This window comes from Lucilia sericata, unplaced genomic scaffold (assembly GCF_015586225.1).
Source record: "Lucilia sericata isolate MDLA Ls3-8-SP2 unplaced genomic scaffold, ASM1558622v1 Contig000148F_arrow, whole genome shotgun sequence".
Classification (NCBI taxonomy): Eukaryota; Metazoa; Arthropoda; class Insecta; order Diptera; family Calliphoridae; genus Lucilia; species Lucilia sericata.
In genome coordinates this window covers 224883-249912 of record NW_023994180.1, presented here as the reverse complement: position 1 = coordinate 249912, position 25030 = coordinate 224883, and the positions used below count along the sequence as shown (strand labels likewise).

Here is a 25030-nt window from a genome sequence, read left to right as displayed (position 1 = left end):
TTAACTAATTTGTGGGCAAACCCTGACCTTAACGTAAACCTATGTTAACTTGATGAAATACCCCATCATGTTGTGATTGCTATCCCGAGTAGTAGGATGTTTGGCAAAACTAGGTGAGAGGTTGGCGGAGTTGTTAATATCCTAATTTCTAATTTATCGGCGATTTTCCTTTATAGTTAAGTGTGTTAGAGTTTGCTCTAAAACATGCTCAACTTATCACAGTAGGTCCTTGTGGTCACTGAAATAAGTCTTGTCAATTAAAAATGAATCCTGACTACCAATTTGTTGTCCCTAGGTGCTTTTGCCGAAACAACAGAACGATCAAAGTAGTGTGGTTGGGCGAGATGTCGTTAGGGACAGCGCATTCCTCATAGCATCAATAGGATGTTTCACCTGATGTTGGGTCTGCCCCTTCTATCTCTAGCCACTGATTGCCTGTGTCGGGGTTAGATTGAGCTTGACTAATGATAACTGTCATTCCTCAACAGAGCTACTAAGGCAAGAGATTAGATAGCTCGAGTACTTGTAGTACATTAGAATGAACAAAATTTTAATTTCTGGAAGGAACATCAGCAAATTTTGGGGCAACACTAATGTACATATACATACATACATATGTATATAGAAAAGATCCTATATACATATATAAACTTTTCATTTATTCAACGAAGATTCGTTTTACTCATTATTAAAAAGAAGAAAACCACAACAACGCATCGATAAAAACTTTAATTTAACACACAGAAAACAATAATTTTCAATAAATAACATAAAATACCATTACAAAAATACTTACTTAACACTCGCAAAAACATTGCAAAGTTCTTGTGAATACTAGTAGCAAAAAACAACATAATTGAAACAATTATTTTACATTGAAGTTTCAACATCAGTCATTTTGTAGCAAATATGTATAAATGAACGTCAAGTACTTAAATGAGCAAGTGAACGAACATACACAGAATGAAATGTAATCATAAAAAAACAAACTGATTTAAATACTTTGCGTGACCTGTCTGCAGCCACTTAAGTACTCGTATCTTCAAAATACCAAAAGTTGCATACATCCAAACCACAGCACACACACACACATACATACTCTTATAAAGAGTTTTTGAATAAGGGTACAAGTACATATTTGTAGTTGCTGTCAAAAATACCCAACATTTTACACATGCAATATACTTATATATCCTCTACATACAGACAAGTTCATGAATGCATGAGTGTATACAGACAATACAATATTCTGTTTAAATTTGTGCATGAGTAGTATGTGTGTAATAAGGATAATGAAATGTTCAACAATGCAAGACAAGTTAAAGTAAAAAAAGGAAAAGTTTTAAAATACTTTTTTTGTAGAAAGTATTACAAAGCAACCAAAAGTTTTTTAAGTTTTTTTTAACAAAATATGGAACATTTTCTTATATTATTTAAAAAAAGAAATATTAAGTAACACATATATAGGTTAGACGTAGTATATTTCTGTGTACTTGAAAGTTTTGTCCTCCCCAAAATTGTGGATGAAGTTTTTATGTTTTACAGCGTTTTCTTTTTGTTCAAGCAATTTTCTTAAAGATGGAAAATAAATTAAATGACGTTTTTAAATTACTTTTCAATGTGGGTTTACCAAGCGGAAAGAAGTCATTTTGTACGTATGTATGTACGTTCATTCATATTTAGTTATTGTCAGTTTTTATTAAGAAAGTTTATTGTTATAGTTTATGACATTTTAAATAAATGTTTTTTTAAGAATTTAAAGAAAAAGTTTAGGAAATAAATATTTTACAGTTTAATCCATTGAGGTTATTATACTATAACACTGGATACAATTTTAAATTTTTTTATTGGACTTGAACGAGACCATATACACATGATACTAAAGGTCATTTAAATTGCAACTGCGTTTTCTGTTTTAAATTGTTTGATATTTTTAAAGGACTTTAAAGTTGTAAGGATATTAACATTTTTTTAAATATATTTACTGAATAATTTTCGTCTAGTATCATGGGTATATGATCTCGTTCAGGTTCAATAATTACTGTCGCACGGTGTAATAATAAATTAAATATTTTGAAATAAATGATTGGAAATTATTAGATATGACCATTTCCCATCATTCGGGTAACATATGGATTACGCGGCAAAAAAAAACTGCTCATCTTTTGAAGACAAGAACCCTCTCATGTTTGTCAAAATATTGTGGGTGTTTTTAGGTCAATGATCGGTTCAAACGAATCCGTACAGACAGGATTAGGGGGTAATGATTACACAAAGTTATTCTTTACATGGTGAATTCCAATTACTTGTAATGTGTATTTGGCAAATAACCCATTACAATTACTTGTAGTTTTAATTGAATGTGTAATTGAGCAATAACCAATTACAATTAATTGTAATTAAAGTTTTGTCAATTTCAGGCTTGGGGGTAATGGTTAAACAAAGTAATTCATTACATGGTCAATTACAATTATTTGTAATATGTAATTGGGAATAACCAATTACAATTACTTGTAGTTGTAATTGAAGGTTTCCAAATTACAATTACTTGTAACCAATTAGAATTAATTGTAATTGAAGTTTCGTCAAATAAAATAAATTGCAATAAAAGTTTTGTCAATTATAATTACTTGTAATTGAAGTTTACCAATTACAATTACTTCTAATTGTAATTCAGCTATTACTAGTTACAAATTACATGTAATTATAAGGAAAAATAGTTCACAATTACAAGTTATTGTAATTGGAAATTATTCAATTACAATTACAAGTAATTACAAGTACTTGGCAAAACTTCAATTGCAATTGAAAGTAATTGTTATTGTCAAAACTTCAATTACACATTACAAGCAATTGCAATTGGGAAAACTTGAATTGCAAGTAATTGTACAATTACTTCAAAAATATCACAATTACAAGTAATTGTAATTGAAAATTATTCAATTACAATTACAAGTAATTACAAGTACTTGGCAAAACTTCAATTTAAATTAAAAGTACACATTACAAGTTATTGCAATTGGTAAAACTTGAATTGCAAGTAATTGTACAATTACTTCAAATGTAATTGTAATTAAAATATAATCATTACCCCCAAGCCTGCCTATAATCTGTACTAGACACTTTATATAGAAATCTTATTTTATAGAGAATTTTTCATTACAACTATGTAAGACATTACATTGTAAGCTTTTTTACTTAAACATCCTAAATACTTAAATAGTTTAATAGATTTTCTCATTCCTTATTGAAAACTTTTCATTTTACTATAAATTCTTAATCTTTTGACCACACCTTTCCTTTAAAGTAAATTACTACGTAATATTCAAGACAACTTTTTAAACTATCAATGCAAACATTATCTAACATAAAATATACATCAATTTAAAACCACAAACTACTTGAAAAGTTTCTTCAAAAATTTTCGAAAAATACTTAACATTAAGAGACAATCAATACTTTAGAAACTTTATAAATGTTTAGATGAACATTTTGATTGTATTATATGGTTGGTAACATTAAAATATAGAATTTATATTATGTATTTATGTAAATTGAAAATGTATCTTCAAAACTAATAGTTTCTGCAGTCAAAGGAATGGGAATTTTATGACTCTGACCATGGTTCAATTTCTTTAAGAAAATTGCTTTCATTAACTCAGTCTTTAAATTGGTTCCAAACTGAGAAAAGAACTAGTTCCACAACTGTTCTAAAGAAGTTGTATAAGTTGTCTAAAGCTTCCCTAGAACTGAATAGGATGGAGAATGACAAATTCTAACAACAATCATAGATTAAACAACAGATCTACGGGTCCATAATGTTTCCCCAGAACCAGTACCGAATGTGACAATTTCGAACAAAAATATTGGTCCCAAGCTAAAAGTAGATCGAGGAAAGGTTATAATCAAGCATTCTAGAACTGAATGTGATGTTAAAAAGAATACAAAATATGGTCGAATACGATTAAGAATCGAAGTGATAAAAAGACAAACAAAAATTACTAAAATTGTGAGTCCCATTAACACCTGTAAATAGAGTAAACATTTTGAAACAATCCACACTAATTTACTAACTTAAGCTTAAACAACTAAAACCAACTGTAACCATTGACAACAGTCAATTGTCAGTCTGCCAATACTTGCATTCATATGTACATATAGTATGTAGGTATATGCACCTACAGGCAACAACCAACTAACTCCAACAATAAAACAGTTAGTCAACATAAGTTATTAGACCCTGCTCACTTACCTCCTTTTTATGCGAACCATCACGTCGTGGCATAACATCAAAAACTTTTGTACTACCATCAAGATATTCCTCACAGTGATGATACTGTTTAACGATGACATACTCGGTGGCAAGTTGCGAAACGGTTGTGATGCCAGGTGGCAATGTTAGAGGTAAAAGTGTAGGTGGCGGTGGTGTCATAACAGGAACAGGTGCAGATGATGATATAATCGGTGTGGCTGATAATGTAGCTTCTGCAGGCGTCGTTGCTGCTGCTAAAGTTGAGTTTGGGATTATTTTGCAATTTTCTTTGGTATTTATTGGCATTGATTGATTAATAGTCGTGGTAATGGTGTTGTTGGTAGTGGTATTGGGATTTGTAGTGTTGTTGGTATTAGCTGTATTTGGAATATTTGGTTTATTGCCTGTGCATTGCATATTGCTATTGTCCTCATTTGTACTCTTACTAAAACTAAAATCTATAACATTTGTATCATATGCTTTTGGTGGTTGCTGCTGTTGTCGTTGATGTTGCTGTTGCATTATATGCTTTTCACATTGATTGCTATTTGTTTTGTTAATCACAGATGTAGCAATATTTTCCCCATTTTCCAATGGCATTGACGCAAACGCATGTTGGTGTTGCTGAAGCTGTTGCGTTTGCTGCTGACTGGTGTGTTGTCCGTTTTGATAATTGAGCAGTGCCCAGATTAGATCCGAACAGGTTGTATTCGCATCAACACCTGCCACCCAATGTTTTTCACCATCTATCCATATTGAGACATTATCCGAAAGGGTTTCCATTGATGCAAACGAATCATCATCATCCTCATCATCATCGTCATCTATCGCACCCATATTATTGTCTACGACAGCCTTGCTATCAACCTTTTCATCATTGGCAATATGTTGTGTATTAGTTTTTGCCACACAACGTTTGCTGTCATAAATTGTTGTTGGTTGTTGCTTGGAAAAATGCATATTTGCATTCATGAAAAATTTTTGAGGTACACTATATATTGGATGCTGTTCCCCCTTAACCTCAACATTATCATTGTCATCATTTTCTATATCTACGATAATAATATCACACTCATTATTCGTATTATTGTTAAGAGTTTGTTGCTGTTTCTGTTGTTGGTCCTTTACAATATCACTACGCGTTGTTGACCATACATTTCTATTGACTACATTTTCTTTATTATTGTTGTTGCCGTTGTTATTATTGGCATTATTGTAATATTGTTGTTGTTGATGATGATGGAAAATTTTATTATTATTTGTATTACTGGCACCATCAATAATTTCACTATACCAAACGCCATGACCATATGTAGTTTGAACTATCCCACCCCTACTGTTGTTGTTATTATTCGCTGTTGCAACATCACGAGCCTCATCACCATCATTGTGTCTGTTGTCCACAATTGCCGCTGTTGTCGTTGCTTTAAAGGCCGTGTCTGTTTTTGCAGATTTATTAGTTTCACAAATATTATTGATCATTATTATAATCAAGTACAATTGTATATTCAAGTGCCAGTGTAAATGTTGACAACACTTTTGTATCAAAAATTTAAATGTTTATCTTTTCTTGCATCACTTGAAGCTAGATTTGTTTGTAAAATTGTTGCTGCTTTCGTTGTTATTGCTTTTAATCCCATTTGTATTGTTAAGATTTTAATTGGATTTTCCGAATAATGTTTGTCAAGTTGGCTGTTGTAAACTGTAATGAAAAGATTGATTATAATTAGAAATTAGGTTAGTAAAATATCAAGATTTTTCAGTAATGATTTGAATATAAATTTTAAAAGATATACCGCCCTATTCATAATGTTTATACCCCACACCACTAGAAAAATGAAAACGAAAAACTCTAGTGGGGAGGGTTTGTGCTGATATTTGTAACACCCAAAAATATTGGTCCCACACCCATCTTAAAGTATACTAATCGGCTCAGAATCACTTTCTGAGTCGATTTAGCTATGTCCGTCCGTCCGTCTGTGTGTCCATGTAAACTTTGTACGCACTCTACAGGTCGCAATTTTTAAGATAATTAAATGAAATTTAGCACATACTCTTCTTTTGACCCAAGTACAAAGCCTTTTGAAATGGTTAAAATCGGTACATTATATCGTATAGCTCCCATACAACTGTACATTTGAGCTCATAAATATGTTAAATGTTCTTGTATCACTCCAAAAATAGTCAAAATTTTGTTTTATATAAGACTTAATGATGTTGATGATTTTCGTAACGATCGGGACTCATTTGACCCTATCCCCATACTAAGTCCCCTTCAGAAAATGACTTGATGGTCAAAATTCACTTATATCACGATGATATTCTGCATAAATAACTGATGTAGGCGTAAATCTCTCTTCCAAAATTTATAAGGATATGTCCATATTAACCCCTCTTTTAGAAAATCCCTTTTTTGTCAACAAATAGTTAAAATATTTCTAAATTAAGGTAAAAATGAAAATAAATACTTTATTATAAAAATAATAATCAAAATTTGTAACACTCGTGAAGGGTATCATATGGTCGGCCATGTCCGACTATAAATTCTTACTTGTTTTTTTTTTTTAATTCCTCTTTTATAAAACATTTTCAAAAATTTTTTTACAGAAAATTTATCAAATATTCTCGTTTTAAACAAAATTTTCGAAAAATTCAATCTTAATAGAAAATTTTCAAATATCCCTTTTTGTAGAAAATTTTCAAATTTCTATATAAAATTTCCAAAAAAAAAAAATTTTTTTTTTTGAAAATTTTCTAAAAAATTATCTTTTTATTGAATATTTTTAGAAATTTATTATGGTATACATAGAAATGTTTTACTGAAAGTCAACCAAATAAATGGTCATCATTAAATCGATTGTTATAACAACAACATAACAAAACCTTATGTTCTTCACACCTAAATATTATTATGTGGGTACTTATATAAAAATGCATATTAAATACTACACTTAAGGTCCCTTCCTCTGACATTTATTATTGAACTACACGCAATCAAAATTTTCACATAAACTACTCTACTATAGTATATAAGTTTCAGTATTCAAAACAGCACACCAAATATTATAAGATATAAGATACGACTACAAATATTCAAACTTCACAATTTGTACTCGCACTACAAAAAAAACTGAAAGAAAGTAACGTTCGCCCTCTTCTAAACTGTATTTAACTTGTTGCCACTTTATGTACAAAAATATCTTGTAGTAGCTGTTTTCCTTTTTGCGCAAAATATTTATAACATCTGTTGAATTTTTAAAGATATTATCTGAAAAACAAAAGCAAAAAAAAAACAAATAATAAAAACTTTAAGTTTATTAAAGTTTATAGTTATGCTTATAAACTCCCAAAACAAATTTGCGGAAATATAAGACAACTTTTTTTTCTTGTTGCAAAAAGCAACAAAAAACAACTAAATATACAAAATATTGCAGCTTATTTTTAAACACATTCCCTTTAACTAACAAAATATACATACATATGTATGTAACAGAAAACAGCACAGTGTATTTTTTGATATGTTTAAATGTTTGTGCTCTTAAATTGTATGTATTTGGAGCACTGTGTGAGAAACAGAAACCATTTAAACGCTCGAATAACTATGCGTTATACGAAAAAAATACAACAATTTTTTGGGGTTTGGTGGTTGAATGTTTTATAAGTCGAAATAAAATAATAAAGGTACCTTTTTTACCTATATATTCACGTAGTAAGTAAGTACATATACATACATACATATGGAAGCATTATATATTTTTGAATACACCGTGTCAGGACAATAGTGTTTAAAGTTTTTTAAGCAATATACAGAGCATTTTTGATAAATATACCTTTTAATAGAAAATTTTCTCAAAATTTCTGTTTTTAGAGACAATTTTCCAAAAATTCTATATTTAAAGAAAATTTTTGAAAAAAATTTCACTTGAAACCACTGTAGTGGGGATTTAGATTTTTATACCCTAAACCACTGTAGTTTGTGCTGATGTTTGCAACGCACAAAACTTCACCCACCTTAAAGTATACCAATCAGTTCAGAATCACATTCTGAATCGATTAAGACATTTTCCGTCCGTCCATTCGTCTGTCCGAATGGCTAACTGTCCATATAAACCTTGTGTACAAGCTACAGGCCGCAAATTTTCAAGATATTTTGATAAAATTTTAACCTTACGTGTTTTTTGGACAATGCTTATTTCACCTAGCCCCCATACAACCGGACCTTCCGTTTTGGGGTTTTTAACTCATATATACACCAAATAAACTACTTTCTCTACAAAAAATGGTACAACTGAGTTTTATATAGGCATAAATGACCATGCTGTTTTTGTAATGATCTACCCTAGCCTCCATACAAACCCCCCTTTAAAAAATATTATAACGTCCAAAATTGACTTATAACCATTTCTGTCGCAATGAAATTCAGCATAACTAACCTTTATATAAAAGTACATCCCCATATTTGGCCCTAAATCTCATATAAAGCCTCTTTTAGAAATGTTGTTTTTCACCAATAAATTCCTGAAGTACATCGGAATTAAGGTAAAATTCATCATAAAATATTCATCTGAGACCCAACAAAATATATATTCTCTGTCCTTATCAAATTGTTTGTCGATTTAGCTATGTCCGTCTGTCTGTCTGCCTAAACCACGCTCACGTTAAAACTATGCAAAATAAATAAACCAAATTCATTATTGTCCTAAGCAGTTTAGTATTGAAAATCAGCATAATCGGTTCACAACGTAAAAAGTTATGAGTAAAAATTTCAGATTATCTCGAAAAAAATTACGTTTTTTTTTCTAATTCTCAGAAACTACCGAAGATGAATTCTGTCACACGTTATTTATTTTGCCCAAGGATCAATTATAATCAAACTCAAAACAACCGGTCCAAATTTTCCCATAGCCCCATACAAAGGTCCATATTATTGAATATAGGTCATCATAGCTCCAATATAAGGTTCTCTTCTGAAAACCACTTAAAAGCATACAACTTTTATTAAGAAATAAAGCTATTGGATTAATATTCGACATAAATATGTATATGACTATGTTTAAAGTAGATATGAACCATCCTGAGAAATATTTTCCGGATCAGTCCATAATTGGTCATAGCTGCCATATAAGATCCACTTCCAAAAATCGCATATTTTATTGATAAATAAAGATACCGGACTAAAATTCCTCATAAATAAGTTTTTGATATATACAAATCAATCCTAAATGTTTTCTGGATGGGTCCATAATTTGTCTGGTCTCCGATATACGGTCCACTTCCAAAAATTACTTAGCCGAACATATTTCATTGACAAAAAGAGTTATCGCTATAAAAATTGACATGAGTATTTTTCATTCTGAAAAATATATGGATCAGTCCATAATTGGTCAAAGCTATCATATAAGATCCATTTCCTTAAGCCACTTCACCAAATATATTTCATTAACATACAAGTATATATGGACAAAATCCGATATAGTATAGTTTGTGTATCGATAAATCATTTGGCGAAATTTTTTTCGGATTGGCCATATTTTCTATAACTGGTATATAAACTTGTTATAGACTTGATCAAAATTAGCTACATAGGTTTATAAAGCAACTGCTAATGAAATTTATAAAAACTCTGAAACTGTTTAGATGGGGTTCAAAAAGCTTACAGGTGTAGGTGAAAATGAGCTATATCGGTTCCCGATTTCACCCACAATAATGATCCCCGAAATACAGAAATCGTGCTAAAATTTTGTAAATGTTATCTTATGTACTCAGAAATTATACTATGAGATATTACGGACATCGAACTATAACTGACCCTACCCCTGATATAAGGTCACCTTCAAATAATGACGCTCATAACTGACTCATTAATATCACTATAGTGACGAAGCTCATAGATTTACAAGAACAAAAATTTCTCTAACAAATCTGATTAGGATCGGTTAATAATTGACCCTACCCTCTATAAGGTCCCCTTCATAAAATTAACACAAAGAAGTTATAAAAACAAAAATCTCTTTACCAAATATGATAAGTATCGGTCCATAATCTCTTTTTATAGAAAATTTTTAAACATTTTCTCTCTTTTTAGAAAATTTTTGTAAAATGTTTCTTTTAAAAAATATGTTCTCTATAATTCTCTATTTTTAGGAAATTTCTATTTTGTTTGTAATTTGACTTGAAAATATATTAATCGTACCGCTAGTTTTTTTTTGGAAACTTACCAAACCAAAAAATAAAACCCTTTTATATATATTAAATCATATACATATATATAAAATTCTCAAAAAATATCTACTGCAAAGTACCTCTATAGTAAAAAGTGAAAAGAATAACAAGCAAGGTAAGATGAGTTTTTTTTTAACACTAACATAAGAGAGTGGGAGTTATATAAAAAGGAGGGAGTCGTAACACGTTAGTACATTTAGCTAATGGCTGAAATAATATTTAAACAACGATGTACTCCATGGTTATTGGATGACTGTTTGGTTGGCTGATTCGTGGCTCTATACTCCGTGGTTTGGTTTGTTAGTATGTAGTTTCTTAACAGTAGTATGACTACCTAATACTTAAATTGAAATCGTAAGTTAAAACACAGAACCTAATAACAGAATGAATGTCTGCTACTAGTATGGCTATATATGTAAGTGAGTGAATGAAAGCCTGAATAACTAAATGAATGAACGAGTGAACGTAAGACAGAAAACAAAAATTGGTTAGTGAAAGTTGATACAATCCAGAAGATATAAAAGGGAATCATCCAACCATTTAAATGAATAAAATATAATACAGCACCATTGTTAACTATAGACTATAGTATGAAGATGTTAAATATCACAAGACAAAAAAAAAGGAGGAAAAATACTAAAGGAAATCCCAATAGTGCCTATGAAAGAGTAAGTAATTTTTAAATGCGGAACCTAAAGCTATTTTTCCATTTAGTTTTTTCTTGCTTCCTTTTTTCCCGATACACTTGGTTAAAGCAAAATTCTTTTTTTTCTATTTTGGTCAGTTACTAAAAACACATGATACAATTTAAACATATAAAATGGCATAAAATTACAATGTAATAGTAGATTTTATCTTAAGTTTTTTTTTATAAACCGATATAAACTGACCATTTGAATACCCTTAAAATAAATCAAGTATTTTTAACAGTTTCCTAAAACACCTTGATTTATGTAGGAAATAAGGAATCCTTTAAAAATATTTTCTTTTTATATAAAATTATCTTTTTCATAGAAAAATTTTCTTGTTATAAAAACTTTCGCAAAAAGCTCACTTATTAAAGAAAATTTTTTAAAAAAATAAAAAAAATTTTCTTCTAATAATTCACTTTTAAAGGTAAATTTGTTAAAAATTTCTTTTTAAAAAAATTTTTAAAAATTGAAATTTTAAAGAAAAATTTTTAAAAATTCTTTTGCAAAATTATATTAAAATTTGCAAAAATTATCTTTTAAAACAAAATTAAATTAATGAAAATTTGGGAAAAAAAATCTGTTTTAAAGGAAATGTTCAAAAAAATTCTCTTTATATAGAAAATTTTGAAAAAACATATTTTTATACAAAATTTTGCGAAAAATTCCTTTTTAAAGAAAATTATGAGAAATATCTTATTTTATGAAAATTTTGAGAAAAGTTAATTTTTTCTAAAAAATTTTGCAAAAAATTCTCATTTTAAGGATAATTTTCGAAAAATTTTAATTTTATGGAAAATTTTCCAAAAATGATTATTTTATAGAAAATTTTCAAAATGTTCCTTTTCAAAATAAAATTTTTCAAAATGCTGCTTTTCAATATAAAATTTTCGAAAATTATTTTTTAACTGAAAATTTAACCTTAAAAATCCAAAAAATTTTAGGAAAATATTCCAAAAATTCCCTAAGAAAATTTTCAAATTCATAAATTCAAAAAATCTAAAGTTAATACTTTTTATAAGAAATGAGGAACTTTCTGAACAAACACACACATGTAAATATGTAGTTTTAAATGTTCATATACATTCATATGAAATGTTATGGCTTACAATTATTGATGTCGTATAGGTTATTATTAAATTATAAGTTCTTCCAAAACAAAAGTAAATCAAACCACTGTGCACTATTAAAAAAAAAAACACCCACTTGACTAAAATAAATTTCCGTTAAATCATTTGAACAACAACCAACAACATTAAGCTATCAAACGGTTACAAATGTGTTAAAATATCATCATTTACCCATCAGTATCTGGAGTAGGGCTTTCAAAAATACACACGAAAAACCAGACGATTTCAGTTGTACAAACAAACGGAAATGCGTTCAAAATGTTAAATGTAAAATGAGTACAGAACAACAACAACAACAAAAAACACACTACTTAAATAACACACAAAAAGGAAAATGAAACAGAGTTTTAAGCAAAAAAAATGAATGAATGAATGAACTTAAAAGCATTTGCAGATCAAATACACAAACAATGGGAAACATGAGCATGAAACAGAAAACGAGAAAGAAACAAACTGAAACTAAAGAATTGGTTTTAATGATTGAGGCTTAGCGTTGAAGACAGAAAGAACAGAAAGAACTTACACAACACCACCGCTATGAATACACCAAAAAAAAGGTCAAGAACTTTATGTTAACACAACGCAAAAAGTAAGTAAAGGAAATACATAATACGTATGTTTACAACAGTATGTATCGTAGAGATTCAATACTACGCAATTGTATGTATAAATATATTTTTATTTCATTTGTATTTCCTTTCTGTATCAACGTTCAATTCCTGTTTCGAAGAAGGGTTAAATTCTTACTAAAGTAGACATTAAATACTATGTTTTCGTATTGATGGTTAAATTATACCTTGGTCACATCATCTACAGCCAACATGCTATTGAAATTTAGTAAAAGTTCTATAGTCGAATCTTACACATTTGTATGTATGCAAGTCCACCAATAAAAGAAATAAAATTTTGATACCCTTAATCCCGTTACACAAATAACTGACATATTTAGTTTTCCTAGACCTAGTTAATAACTTAGCATATTTCTTAGTTTTCGATATTTTAAACCTCATTTCATTTTCTTAAAAAATATTCCATTATTACATTGGACCATTAAACCATATATATTATTGAAACTGTGTCATTTACTCTTACTCCATTATCCAATTGAAATATTAATTCCACAGAAAAAAAAGAAATTATTATTGCAAAAATCATGGCAAATATAATTTCATAAGAATTTCCACATACATACATAGTTAAGCGTACACATATGTATGTATGTGTCCAATGTACATGTATTCATTATTATTATTATTATTTTACTGGCACAATTTTACTATTTTCTGCCTTGAACATAATTTCCAGAATACATTATTTAATTTCATATTTTTTGTTTTTCTTTTTGTGTTATAAGCTTTATGTGTGGCAACGGCATTAACATTATTCAACATACAAAACAATATCGGCGCATATATTTCTATACACTCCGATAAACGAGGGCATACCATTTTATTCCGAAAGAAATTTTAAGGCTAGACTACCAACAATGACGAACTTTGTCATTCTATACTCAAAGACACATATTTACACGTTTAGAATAATAATACTGGACTATAGAGATTACTAAAGACTTGCCTATGTATAGTATAGACTATGGTTTTGAATAGACTAGACTATAGTCTTGATAATAGACTGAATGATAGTACTAACAATAGATTAGACTAAAGAATTGATTTAAGACTCCACATTATACTATAATCTAGAATATACATAGAATGAACATACATAGCCTTGACTAAAGACTAAACTATAGTCTTGTCTACAGACTGGATCCAAGTTTTGACTACATATATGTACATACACACATCAGACTATGGAGTGTAGTCTTGCATATAGACTAAACTATAGATTAGACTCTATATAAGTCTGTAGACTTTGGTCTATGGACTAAGCTATAGATAGCAGACATAGCCACAGGATATACAGAGGCGTCACGAATGGTCCATAGACTGCTCTATAGACTGATCTACAGACTAGTCTATATAGACTAGTCTATAGACTGATCTATAGAGTAGTCTATAGACTGATCTATAGACTAGTCTATAGACTGGTCTATAGACTAGTCTATAGACTGATCTATAGACTAGTCTATAGACTGATCTACAGACTAGTCTATAGACTGATTTACAGACTAGTCTATAGACTGATCTACAGACTAGTCTATAGACTGATCTACAGACTAGTCTATAGACTGATCTACAGACTAGTCTAAAGACTGATCTATAGACTAGGCTAAAGACTGATCTATAGACTAATCAAAAGACTGATCTATGGAATAGACTATAGACCGATCTACAGGCTAATCTACAGATTGATCTATAGACTAGTCCATAGACGCATCTATAGATTAGTCTGATCTATAGACTGATCTATAGACTATAGACTGATATATAGACTAGTCTATAGACTGATCTATAGTATGTACACATATCTATGGACTAGTCTATAGACTGATCTATCTATATAGAGGCGAGCAAAATACTATTTCTATCTCTTTCAACACAAGTTTCACACTATTTTTTAGCTGTAGTTTATATATCTCTTCATGCACAAGTATCACAAAAGCTGGACAACATCTAATTTTAGACTTTTTTAAACGTCAAAGGTGACACCTCTGTACACTTATCCTTGAGTATAGATAAGGCTATAGACAGGAGTGTAGTATTGATTAGATAGGAGTATACTTTTGACTATAGACAAGACTATAGCATCGACTAAAGATAGGAGTATACTCTTGACTATAGCCTTATCTACAGACAGGAATATAGACCTGACTACAGACAGGAGTATAGACCTGATTATATATAGCAGTATAGTTCTGACTATAGACAGGAGAATATTCTTGACTATAGACTGGAGTATAGTCTTGACTATTAACAAAAATATAGTCTTAACTATAGACTGGACTACAGTATTGAAAACAGACTGGACTATAATTTTACTATAGATTGGACTTAAGTACTGTCTATAGAATACACTATTTTATCGAAGGTAGACTATAATCTGGATTATAGTCTTGACTATAAACTGAACGACAATCTTGATACAGAATATTTAGTCTTGACTATAGAAATGGCTTTAGTCTTAATTACAGACTTGACTATAGTCTTGATTATAGATTGAGCTATAGTATTGGCAGTAGACGAGTCTATACAGTGAACTATATCATTGATTATAGAATACTATAGTATAGTCTATAGTCATTAGTACAGTTCAGTCAATAGTCAAAACTATATTCCAGTATATAGTCTATACTATCGAATATAACGAAGTTTTCCTCTATTTTAAAAGGACTTTACTGCCTATACTCCTATATTCGTGCATTTAGATATAAGTGACCTATACTTCAACACTTCATTAAACAAAGATTTTATGTTTCACAAGATTTACACTTCCTCGCACTTTCAACCATATAAAAAAAAAAACTATTACATAAACATACCAATTGGTTGGTACATTAATATACACTTACAGTTACATATCCGCACTTAAGTACATAAATGTTGGCGAAATTTAAAACCACACACATACAGCAAGAATCATATGTAGTATATGTATACTATTAGAAATATAATAGCGCATTTTATTGATAGGCTTTTTATATTATTTAAGTTGTGTTTTTTTCTACACGAGCAAATGACACAGTTTCATTTACTATAACAATTAACTTAGTCTATATATTATAAATATTAGTATAGCTCCTCTGATTATAACGCAAAAATAATTATTTTTATTGAAATATAACATTACATTTCGAAACATTTTAAGTGCCATTCTTTTAAATAAATGTAATGCATTTAAGTGTAGTAGTATGTATGTGTTAATATCCCTGCAGTTCGACAAAGAGTCAATGCATCCGAAAAAGACAGTGATTTCCACTAACGTCTAACCACCTGGTTGGCTTTATTTCATCTTTCGTAACGGATGTACTCTTTGTAAACGAGGGTAAAGATAATAGTCACTTTAGTGTCCCCTTTGGAAGCGAGTGTCCCCCCTTAAAAAGCACTTGTCTGTCTCTTCATAACCTTGTAGGACAAGCACATGTTAAAATAGCTAGTCACCTGGGCAGTCGGTGGCTAGGTGTAACCCTATGTGGTAACTTAAATAGAGAGTTCGGGACTGTCCGGCCGAACTGCTGGGATATTTTAGTAACTACTTAATAAATATGTATTATGTGTTTGTATAAGTGCTTGGTCATTTGTAGAATTTCATTAATATTTAGAACTTAACATGGATGCAAGTTTCCATTTTAAGTACAAGTAGTATGTCTGTAAAATGTATTAGTTAAAATACTTGTAGTTAATGGAAAATATCTGAGTGGTGTATAATGTCGTTATTTACACATACACACATAAAAAGTAAAACATTAGCATGTAAATAGATTAATATTTGTGTCCATGTAAATATCGTTTCTTTACCACAATACTGATATAAATCCAATTTCGGATATTTTTATACGAATAATTGGCAAATACAATCTGGTTTCCTTTCGCATCATTTATTTATAGGTTATTGAAGGAAGTGTGAAAGGTCATGACAAATTCAAAGACTTTTTGCTCCAAACAATATTTCTTAAGTTATACCAGTCTTGTAGTAAATAAGGAATATGCATGTGTTTAAAATTTAATGATACTTTTGATTAACTCTGGAAATAATTCAATTAACAAGATACTAGGAAAGTAAAGAAGTTGGAATATAATGTGATCTTTGAAATTCATAAATTATTTACAAGCATTTCTTTAGAATTTATGGAAGTTATTTCTAAATGTTGCATAATTTCCTTTGATAAAACTTTTTCACTATAAAATGTTTAATTCCAGAAAACTCAACTTGTTACTTGCACCATTTTTTGAAGTCTCTATGCAATAATTTTAAAATATTTATTTATCTGGAAATTTTTCTTAGCTCTTCATACCTACAACTACGAATGCAACATTTAAATTAATTTTATAATTTCCTATTACGTGTTTCAACAACAAAACTCTCATTTAAACTACAAGTATTTCCTTAATTATTAAATATTTCAACATAAAAATTTTTACCCAGTATTTATTTATTCCTGTCTGTTCATATTTATATAAAATATAAATTGAAAAATATTTTTTTGCAAATATAATTAAATTAAAAATATATCCACTTGCCTGTGTATAGAAGAAGATAAAATGAACTGAATAATGAAAATACTAGTACTCATAATAATGGCGAAAAAAAAATCAGTTGTCTGTTGTTAATAATATGAAAAAATGTTTTTGTTCATAAATATGTTTGGAAAATTTCTGCACTTTATGTGATATGTATGGTCAGTTTACAAACAATGCTAACGTATATAAGTGTATAAAAACAATAACAACAACAATCATAAATTAACGGGTCTTTTAATCACACTACGGTCTAATAATTTCCCCTCTTGTTTTATTAACCGTGATATTGAAATGGAATATAATATTGAGTTAGTGGCAAAAGCGTGCAAATAAACAAGAATATAAATGAGAAAAAATAACAACATTTTGTTAAATAACAATAGTTGTCGATATTAAATTTATGATGCCCTACATATACACGATTAATTTGAATTAATTACAAAAGTACATGTTTTTAACACCCACTGTTAAGAGGTGTCACAATTCTGACAAGTAATTTGACAATAGAAACAATTACTGTGTTATAGAATTCATTAGTAATCGTACTTGCTACTTTGCTGTCCAGTAATAGGACCAGTTACTTTCTATATTGCTGGCATGTAATGGGTCCAGTCACTCTCTCTATTTCTGTCCCTTAATAGGACCAGTTATTGGCCATATTTCTGTTCAGTAATAGAGACAGTTAATCGCCATATTGCTGTCCAGTAATAGGGCCAGTTACAAGCCATATTGTTGTCTAGAAATACAGCCAGTTACTGGCAATATTGCTGTATAGAAATAGGGGCAGTTACTGGCCATATTGCTGTCTACTAATAGGGCCAGTTACTGGCCATTTTGCTATCTACTAATAAGGCCAGTTACTGGCCATATTGCTGTCTAGTAATACAGCCAGTTACTGGCCATATTTCTGTCTAGTAATAGGGCCAGTTACTGGCCATTTTGTTGTCTAGTAATAGAGCCAGTTACTGGCCATATTGCTGTCTAGTAATAGGACCGGTTAATGACCATATTGCTGTCTAGTAATAGGGCCAGTTACTGGCTGTCTAGTAATAGGGCCAGTTACTGGCCATATTGCTGTCTAGTAATAGGGCCAGTTACTGGCCATATTGCTGTCTTGTAATAGGGCCAGTTACTGGCCATATTGCTGTCTAGTAATAGGGCCAGTTACTGGCCATATTGCTGTTTAGTAATAGGGCCAGTTACTGGCCATATTGCTGTGTGGTAAAAGGGCCAGTTACAGGCCATATTGCTGTCTAGTAATAGGGCCAGTTACAGGCCATATTGCTGTCTAGTAAATGGGCCAGTTACTGGCCATATTGCTGTGTGGTAATAGGGCCAGTTACAGGCCATATTGCTGTCTAGTAATAGGGCCAGTTACTGGCCATATTGCTGTCTAGTAAAAGGGCCAGTTACTGGCCATATTGCTGTCTAGTAATAGGGCCAGTTACTGGCCATATTGCTGTCTAGTAATAGGGCCAGTTACTGGCCATATTGCTGTCTAGTAATAGGGCCAGTTACTGGCCATATTGCTGTCTAGTAATAGGGCCAGTTACTGGCCATATTGCTGTCTAGTAATAGGGCCAGTTACTGGCCATATTGCTGTCTAGTAATAGGGCCAGTTACTGGCCATATTGCTGTCTGGTAATAGGGCCAGTTACTGGCCATATTGCTGTCTGGTAATAGGGCCAGTTACTGGCCATATTGCTGTCTAGTAATAGGGCCAGTTACAGGCCATATTGCTGTCTAGTAAAAATGCCAGTTACTGGCCATATTGCTGTCTAGTAATAGGGCCAGTTACTGGCCATATTGCTGTCTAGTAATAGGGCCAGTTACTGACCATATTGAGGTCAAGTAATAAAGCCGGTTACTGGCCATTTTGCTGTCTAGTAATAGGGCCAGTTACTGACCATATTGATGTCCAGTAATAGAGCCAGTTGCCGGCCATATTTCCGTCCAGTAATAGGGCCAGTTGCCGGTCATATTGCTGCGCATAAATCTAGCCGGTTACAGTCCATATTGCTATACGGTAATAGGGCATTTGCCTGCCTTTTTGCTGAAGTTTAACCTTCGACCTTTGGAAGTAACCATTTTTTTGTAAATTTTTTTGTTTCCAAATTTTGTAAATGCATATACGATTTATATATTCATTGAATTATTATATAATTTATTCCAAAACAATTATTTGTGAATTTTATTTTAGGAAATTTCTCAACTAAATAAATTCTCTTAAAATATTCATCACGTCTTTTATACTCCCACAAACCCTATTATAGGGTATTAACTGAAAAAGTGATCCAAAATGGTTATGAATAATTTTCCATCAACCATTTGTTGTTGTATAAATGTGAGTTTTTTGTCTATGTTTAAAAGGCTATTTATTTATGAACTAAATGAATTTGTTGGGCGGCATTGAATGTTTTGAAAATAACACAATAATTAACTACGGAAGCATGAAAATAGAGTGGCGCGGATGGATCTAGAGTCCAACCAATTTATTCAGTCAGTCATTCACTTAAGTATGTAGGTACAGTGGGGGTGTTCTTATAAAGAGTTATTTAAAATTTAAAACAATTTTTGGTGAAAATTTTAATCTACAGGGGGGTAGAATCAAAGTAGGTTTAACATGTATTCGACATATTTGTGTTACAATTAACTGAATCAAATAGTCCTGACGAACATATGTGTGAATACCTTTTTGAAATATTTTTCATATCGACCCACTGTTATATGTAAGCACTTATGAATGAATGTATTATATGTATGAGCTGGTTACTGTTGAACCAACAGCAAGCAGCAGCCAACAATTATGATTGTTGAATGATGTTCTATTAATGAATGAGTATACATGTGTATGTTGCCACACATGAATGTATATTTGTATTATTGTGCATCCTTGTGTTGTAAGTTATAAACAAAAGAAACTAACTTATACTAACTAACGATTTGCTCTAGTTCTTCACTTGAAGTGGAAATAACATCCATGCCGAGCATTAAAACACATTCATCCATACTAAACATAATTATACTTATTCATACTTAATACGTGGTAGCAACAGAAAGCCGCAACAAATTCGCTAGAATTATTCACTGTGTGTTTTTTTCTCTGTTTTTTTGGCAACATGAAACTACAAAATCTCCCAAAAAGGTTTTTTGTTGCCACACATTTGATTATTATACGTTTTCGTGCTACAAACATTTATAATTGGTTTGTATTCTACTAAAAATTACACAGCCAAACATACATACATCCATCGAGTGAAACTAATAAGCAAACAAATGTAGATACATACATAGATATGAATGAACAAACACTGTAATTCAGATACTGATGCGGTTTTTCGGATGGCGGATTTATAAGTCATTGTTTGTAAATGATCATTATCATAAACAAAAGGCAACTAACAACAGCGGCAGCAGCAATAAGAACAACAAGTATGTATACTTAATACATTTTATTTAGTTTGTTTATTTTTCATTTATTAAAGTTACAAATTGTTATATTTTTGGCAAAAATTGGCAATGCCCGTTAGAAAATTAAAGAGTTGAAGTAAAGATTTTTCAGACAACTTTTCTATGAAAAAGGTGATCGGATTCAGACAAGTTTTTCTATCACCAAAGTTGCTCTGATTCAGATAACTTTTCTATAGAAAAAGTTGCTTTGATTCAGATAACTTTTTTATAGAAAACGTTGATCTGATTCATAAAACTTTTCTATGGATCGGATTCAGACATGTTTTTCTATCGACAAAGTTGCTCTGATTCAGACAACTTTTCTATAGAAAAAGTTGCTCTGATTCAGATAACTTTTTTATAGATAAAGTTGCTATGATTCAGACAACTTTTCTATAGAAAAAAATGCTATGATTAAGACAACTTCTCTATGGAAAAAGTTGCTATGATTCAGACAACTTCTCTATAGAAAAAGCTGGTCTGACTCAAACAAATTTCCTATAGAAAAAGTTGGTCTGACTCAGACAACTTTTCTATAGAAAAAGTTGCTCTGATTCAGACAACTTTTCAATAGAAAAACTTTTCTATAGAAAAAGTTGCAATGATTCAGACAACTTCTCTATAGAAAAAGTTGGTCTGACTCAAACAAATTTCCTATAGAAAAAGTTGGTCTGACTCAGACAACTTTTCTATAGAAAAATTTGCTCAGATTCTGACAACTTTTCTATAGAAAAAGTTGCTCTGTTTCAGACAACTTTTCTATAGAAAAAGTTGCTCTGATTCAGACAAATTTTCTATAGAAAAAGTCGCTCTGATTCAAACAACATTTCTATAGGAAAAGTTGCTCTGATTCAGACGACTTTTATGTAGAAAAAGTTGTTCTGTTTCAAACAACTTTTCTATAAAAAAAAGATGATATGTTTCAGACATGTTTTCTATAGAAAAAGTAGCTCTGATTTTTAAACAACATTTAATTTTATAAAAGGTTTATAAAACACAATTTCCATTTAAAATATAAATAAAACCTTTTAAATTAACTTTTAGTTTTTTTATTATTTTACGCTCTAATAATTTATTTAATTTTTACTCTATTTCCAATTGGGCTTTTTTGAAATAAAATATAATTAGACTTTTATATACCAACATACTTATAAATAACAATTGTAGGGGCTGTTGTCTTGTGTATTTTGTTGTATTTTAAAATTATTCTTAATTTAAGAAGTACTTGTTAGTTAATGTTCTGTTAACTTTTTACTTTAAGCATGCATACATTATTATTATTTTAATTCTTATTATTTTTTTTTTTTTCTTAAATAATTATTAAACTTCTGACTGAACCAGCCAGCAATGGGGGTTATTTCTGGTATTCGTGTTCACATTTAAAACATTACAGCGAGCGTGTGAAATTTCATTTAATTATTTTTTTATGTCTTTAGTGCTTTTTGTTCAGCATTTAAGAAAGAAAACGAACGAATGAATGAAATGTAAAATATAAATAAATATAGTAAAGAAGTAGTTTTGTCAAGACTCATATTTTATTGTTGAGATTTTACAAATATGTAGTTCAGAGTTTTATAGTATTCTTAATTTTATTAAAGTCACTCAACATATAATTAAAACTTAAAGACTTCATTATGTGTTGGAGATGTATAAAATAGAATAAGCCGACACATATTATAAAAAAAAAAAATTAATTATTTTTCTTTTACTTAAATCTGTTTATATACGTACTATCTTTGTGTATTTCTTAAAATTCTTGTATTTAATATGATACTTTAACCTATTTTACATATAAAGACATTAATATTTGTAATATTTTATGAGAAAATGGTTAAAAGAACAAGTACGGCGAAATTTTTGAGCAACATTTGTAAGGAACAGACAACTTTTTAATAGCAAAGGTTGCTCTGCTTTAGATAACTTTTCTATAAAAATAGTAACTCTGATTCAGAAGACTTTTTATTGAAATATGTACTCTAATTCATACAATTTCTCTCTATAGAAAAAACCCACTCTGAATCAAAACTATTTAAATAACTTTTCAATAACAAACTTCAATAAAGCTACACAGACAACTTTATGAACAGAAAAGTTGTCTGATTCAAACGTTTTTATAGAAATGTTCTGATTCAGACCACTTTTCTATAGAATAGTTGCTCAGATTCAGACAACAACTTTAAAATAACTTTCTCTGGCTCAGACAAATTTTCTATAAAGAAAGTACTCTGATTCAGACAACTTTTCTATAGAAAAAGTGATTCAGATTCAGATAACTTTTTTATATAAAAAGTGGTTCAGATTCAGACATCTTTTCTATAGAAAAAGTTACTCCGATTCAGACATCTTTTCTATAGAAAAAGTTACTCTGATTCAGACAACTTTTTTATATTAAAAATTGCTCTGATTCAGACAACTTTTCTATATAAAAAGTTGTTCTGATTCAGACAAATTTTCTATAGAAAAAGTTGCTCTGATTCAGACAACTTTTCTATAGAAAAGTTGCTCTGATTCAGGCAACTTTTCCATATAAAAATTTGCTCTAATTCAAACAACTTTTCTATAGAAAAAGTTGTTCTGATTCAAACAACTTTTCTATAGAAAAAGTTGTTCTGATACCGATAATTTTTCTATAGAAAAAGTCATTCTGATTCAGACAACTTTTCTATAGCGAAAGTTACTCTGATTCAGAAAACTTCTCTATAGAGAATGTAACTTTGTTTCAGACAACTTTTCTAAAGAGGAAGTTACCCTGATTGAGACAACACTTCTATAGAGAATGTTATTCTGATTCTGATAACTTTTCTATAAAAAAGTTACTCTGATTCAGACTACTCTGCTATAGAAAAAGTCACTCTGTTCAGACAACTTTTCTGTAGAGAAAGTTGCGCTGATTCATTCAACTTTTCTATAGAAAAAGTTACTCTAATTCAAACACCTTTTCTATAGAAAAAGTCACTCTGATCGAGGTAAGTTTTCTATAAAAAAAGTCGCTCTGATTCCGTTAAGTTTTCTATGGAAAACTTACTCTGCTTTGGACAACTGTTTGATAAAAAAAAATCAATCGAGTCATTTTTTCTACCTGAGTTTCTGCTTATAAATATGTAAATAAAATATCATAAATTATAAAAAAAAATCCAATGTCAATTACTAAAACTTGACCAACTTAATTAAATACAAACCTTATCATAAAAACTCATATTGAAAAAATGGTTTATATTTTTATGTTTTATTACATTTTTAAGTTTTTTTTGTGACATATTGTTTATTTTAACGATTTATTTCGTTTAAAAAAATACATTTAAATTTATGAAATAAAGGAATTACAAAAATATGAAAAAATTGAACATTAATTTAATTAAATCACTTCATAACAGAAAAAATAGAACAATAAACCATTAAATTTACTTGTAAATTTTAATTTTATAAATAGCAATCATAAAAGTTAAAAATATGTAAAAAAAAAAAGTTATCCCCAACATATTATTTCATGCAAATACAAAAACTTTTAATAAAGATTAAATAATTCGAAAATATATATAATGAAAATCACTGATTACTAATATTTTTAACAAAAAACGATATTAATCGAATCAAATCTATGAATACAGCTAAATGTAGCATTAGTTTTAATATTTTTAAGTTTTCTTATATGCAATTCAAAGCTGCATGTCGCTTTCCAGGATTCCAATAAGAAAATAAAACTTAGTTTTCTAAATAATAACAATAGGAAAACTATTTTAGTTTTCTTGAAATCAACTAATAAAATTCATAAAGTTTTTCTAAACGTTAAGAAATTTGATGATGTATTTTTTTTTCTTATTTCTCCTTTTGCACTAGATTTACTTTTTATGATTTTCTTAAAATGTTTTATTGTTCGAGTAGCTCTCTGTATTATTCAGTAAGTCCGTCTGTCAGCCAGTCAGTCAGTCAGTTTCTTTAGAATTTCCATTTATTATTTCTGCTGTCATTTATGATGATGGCATTATACAAAATTAATATTTATAAGTGAAAATGTTTTTATTAAAGAGAAAAAAAATATTCGAAGGAAAAAAGTCAAGAATTGAAGAAACGAAGAAAATACTTTTTTTCTTTCTTTTTAAAATTTATTTTCTTAAGAGCTTATTTATCTGATATTTGTCGTATTTT

At 29.6% G+C, this 25030-nt stretch overlaps 1 protein-coding gene across 1 annotated transcript in view; it reads right to left on the bottom strand.

The window, feature by feature from the left end:
• Nucleotides 1-25030, bottom strand: part of LOC119601201 (histone-lysine N-methyltransferase, H3 lysine-79 specific) — a 65064-nt gene that overhangs the window by 13432 nt on the left and 26602 nt on the right. The window contains exon 2 of the mRNA XM_037951983.1: nucleotides 4253-5954. Within this exon, the coding sequence (XP_037807911.1) occupies nucleotides 4253-5734 (1482 nt within the window). The 5' untranslated portion in view covers nucleotides 5735-5954. The remainder of the gene's footprint in view (nucleotides 1-4252; nucleotides 5955-25030) is intronic.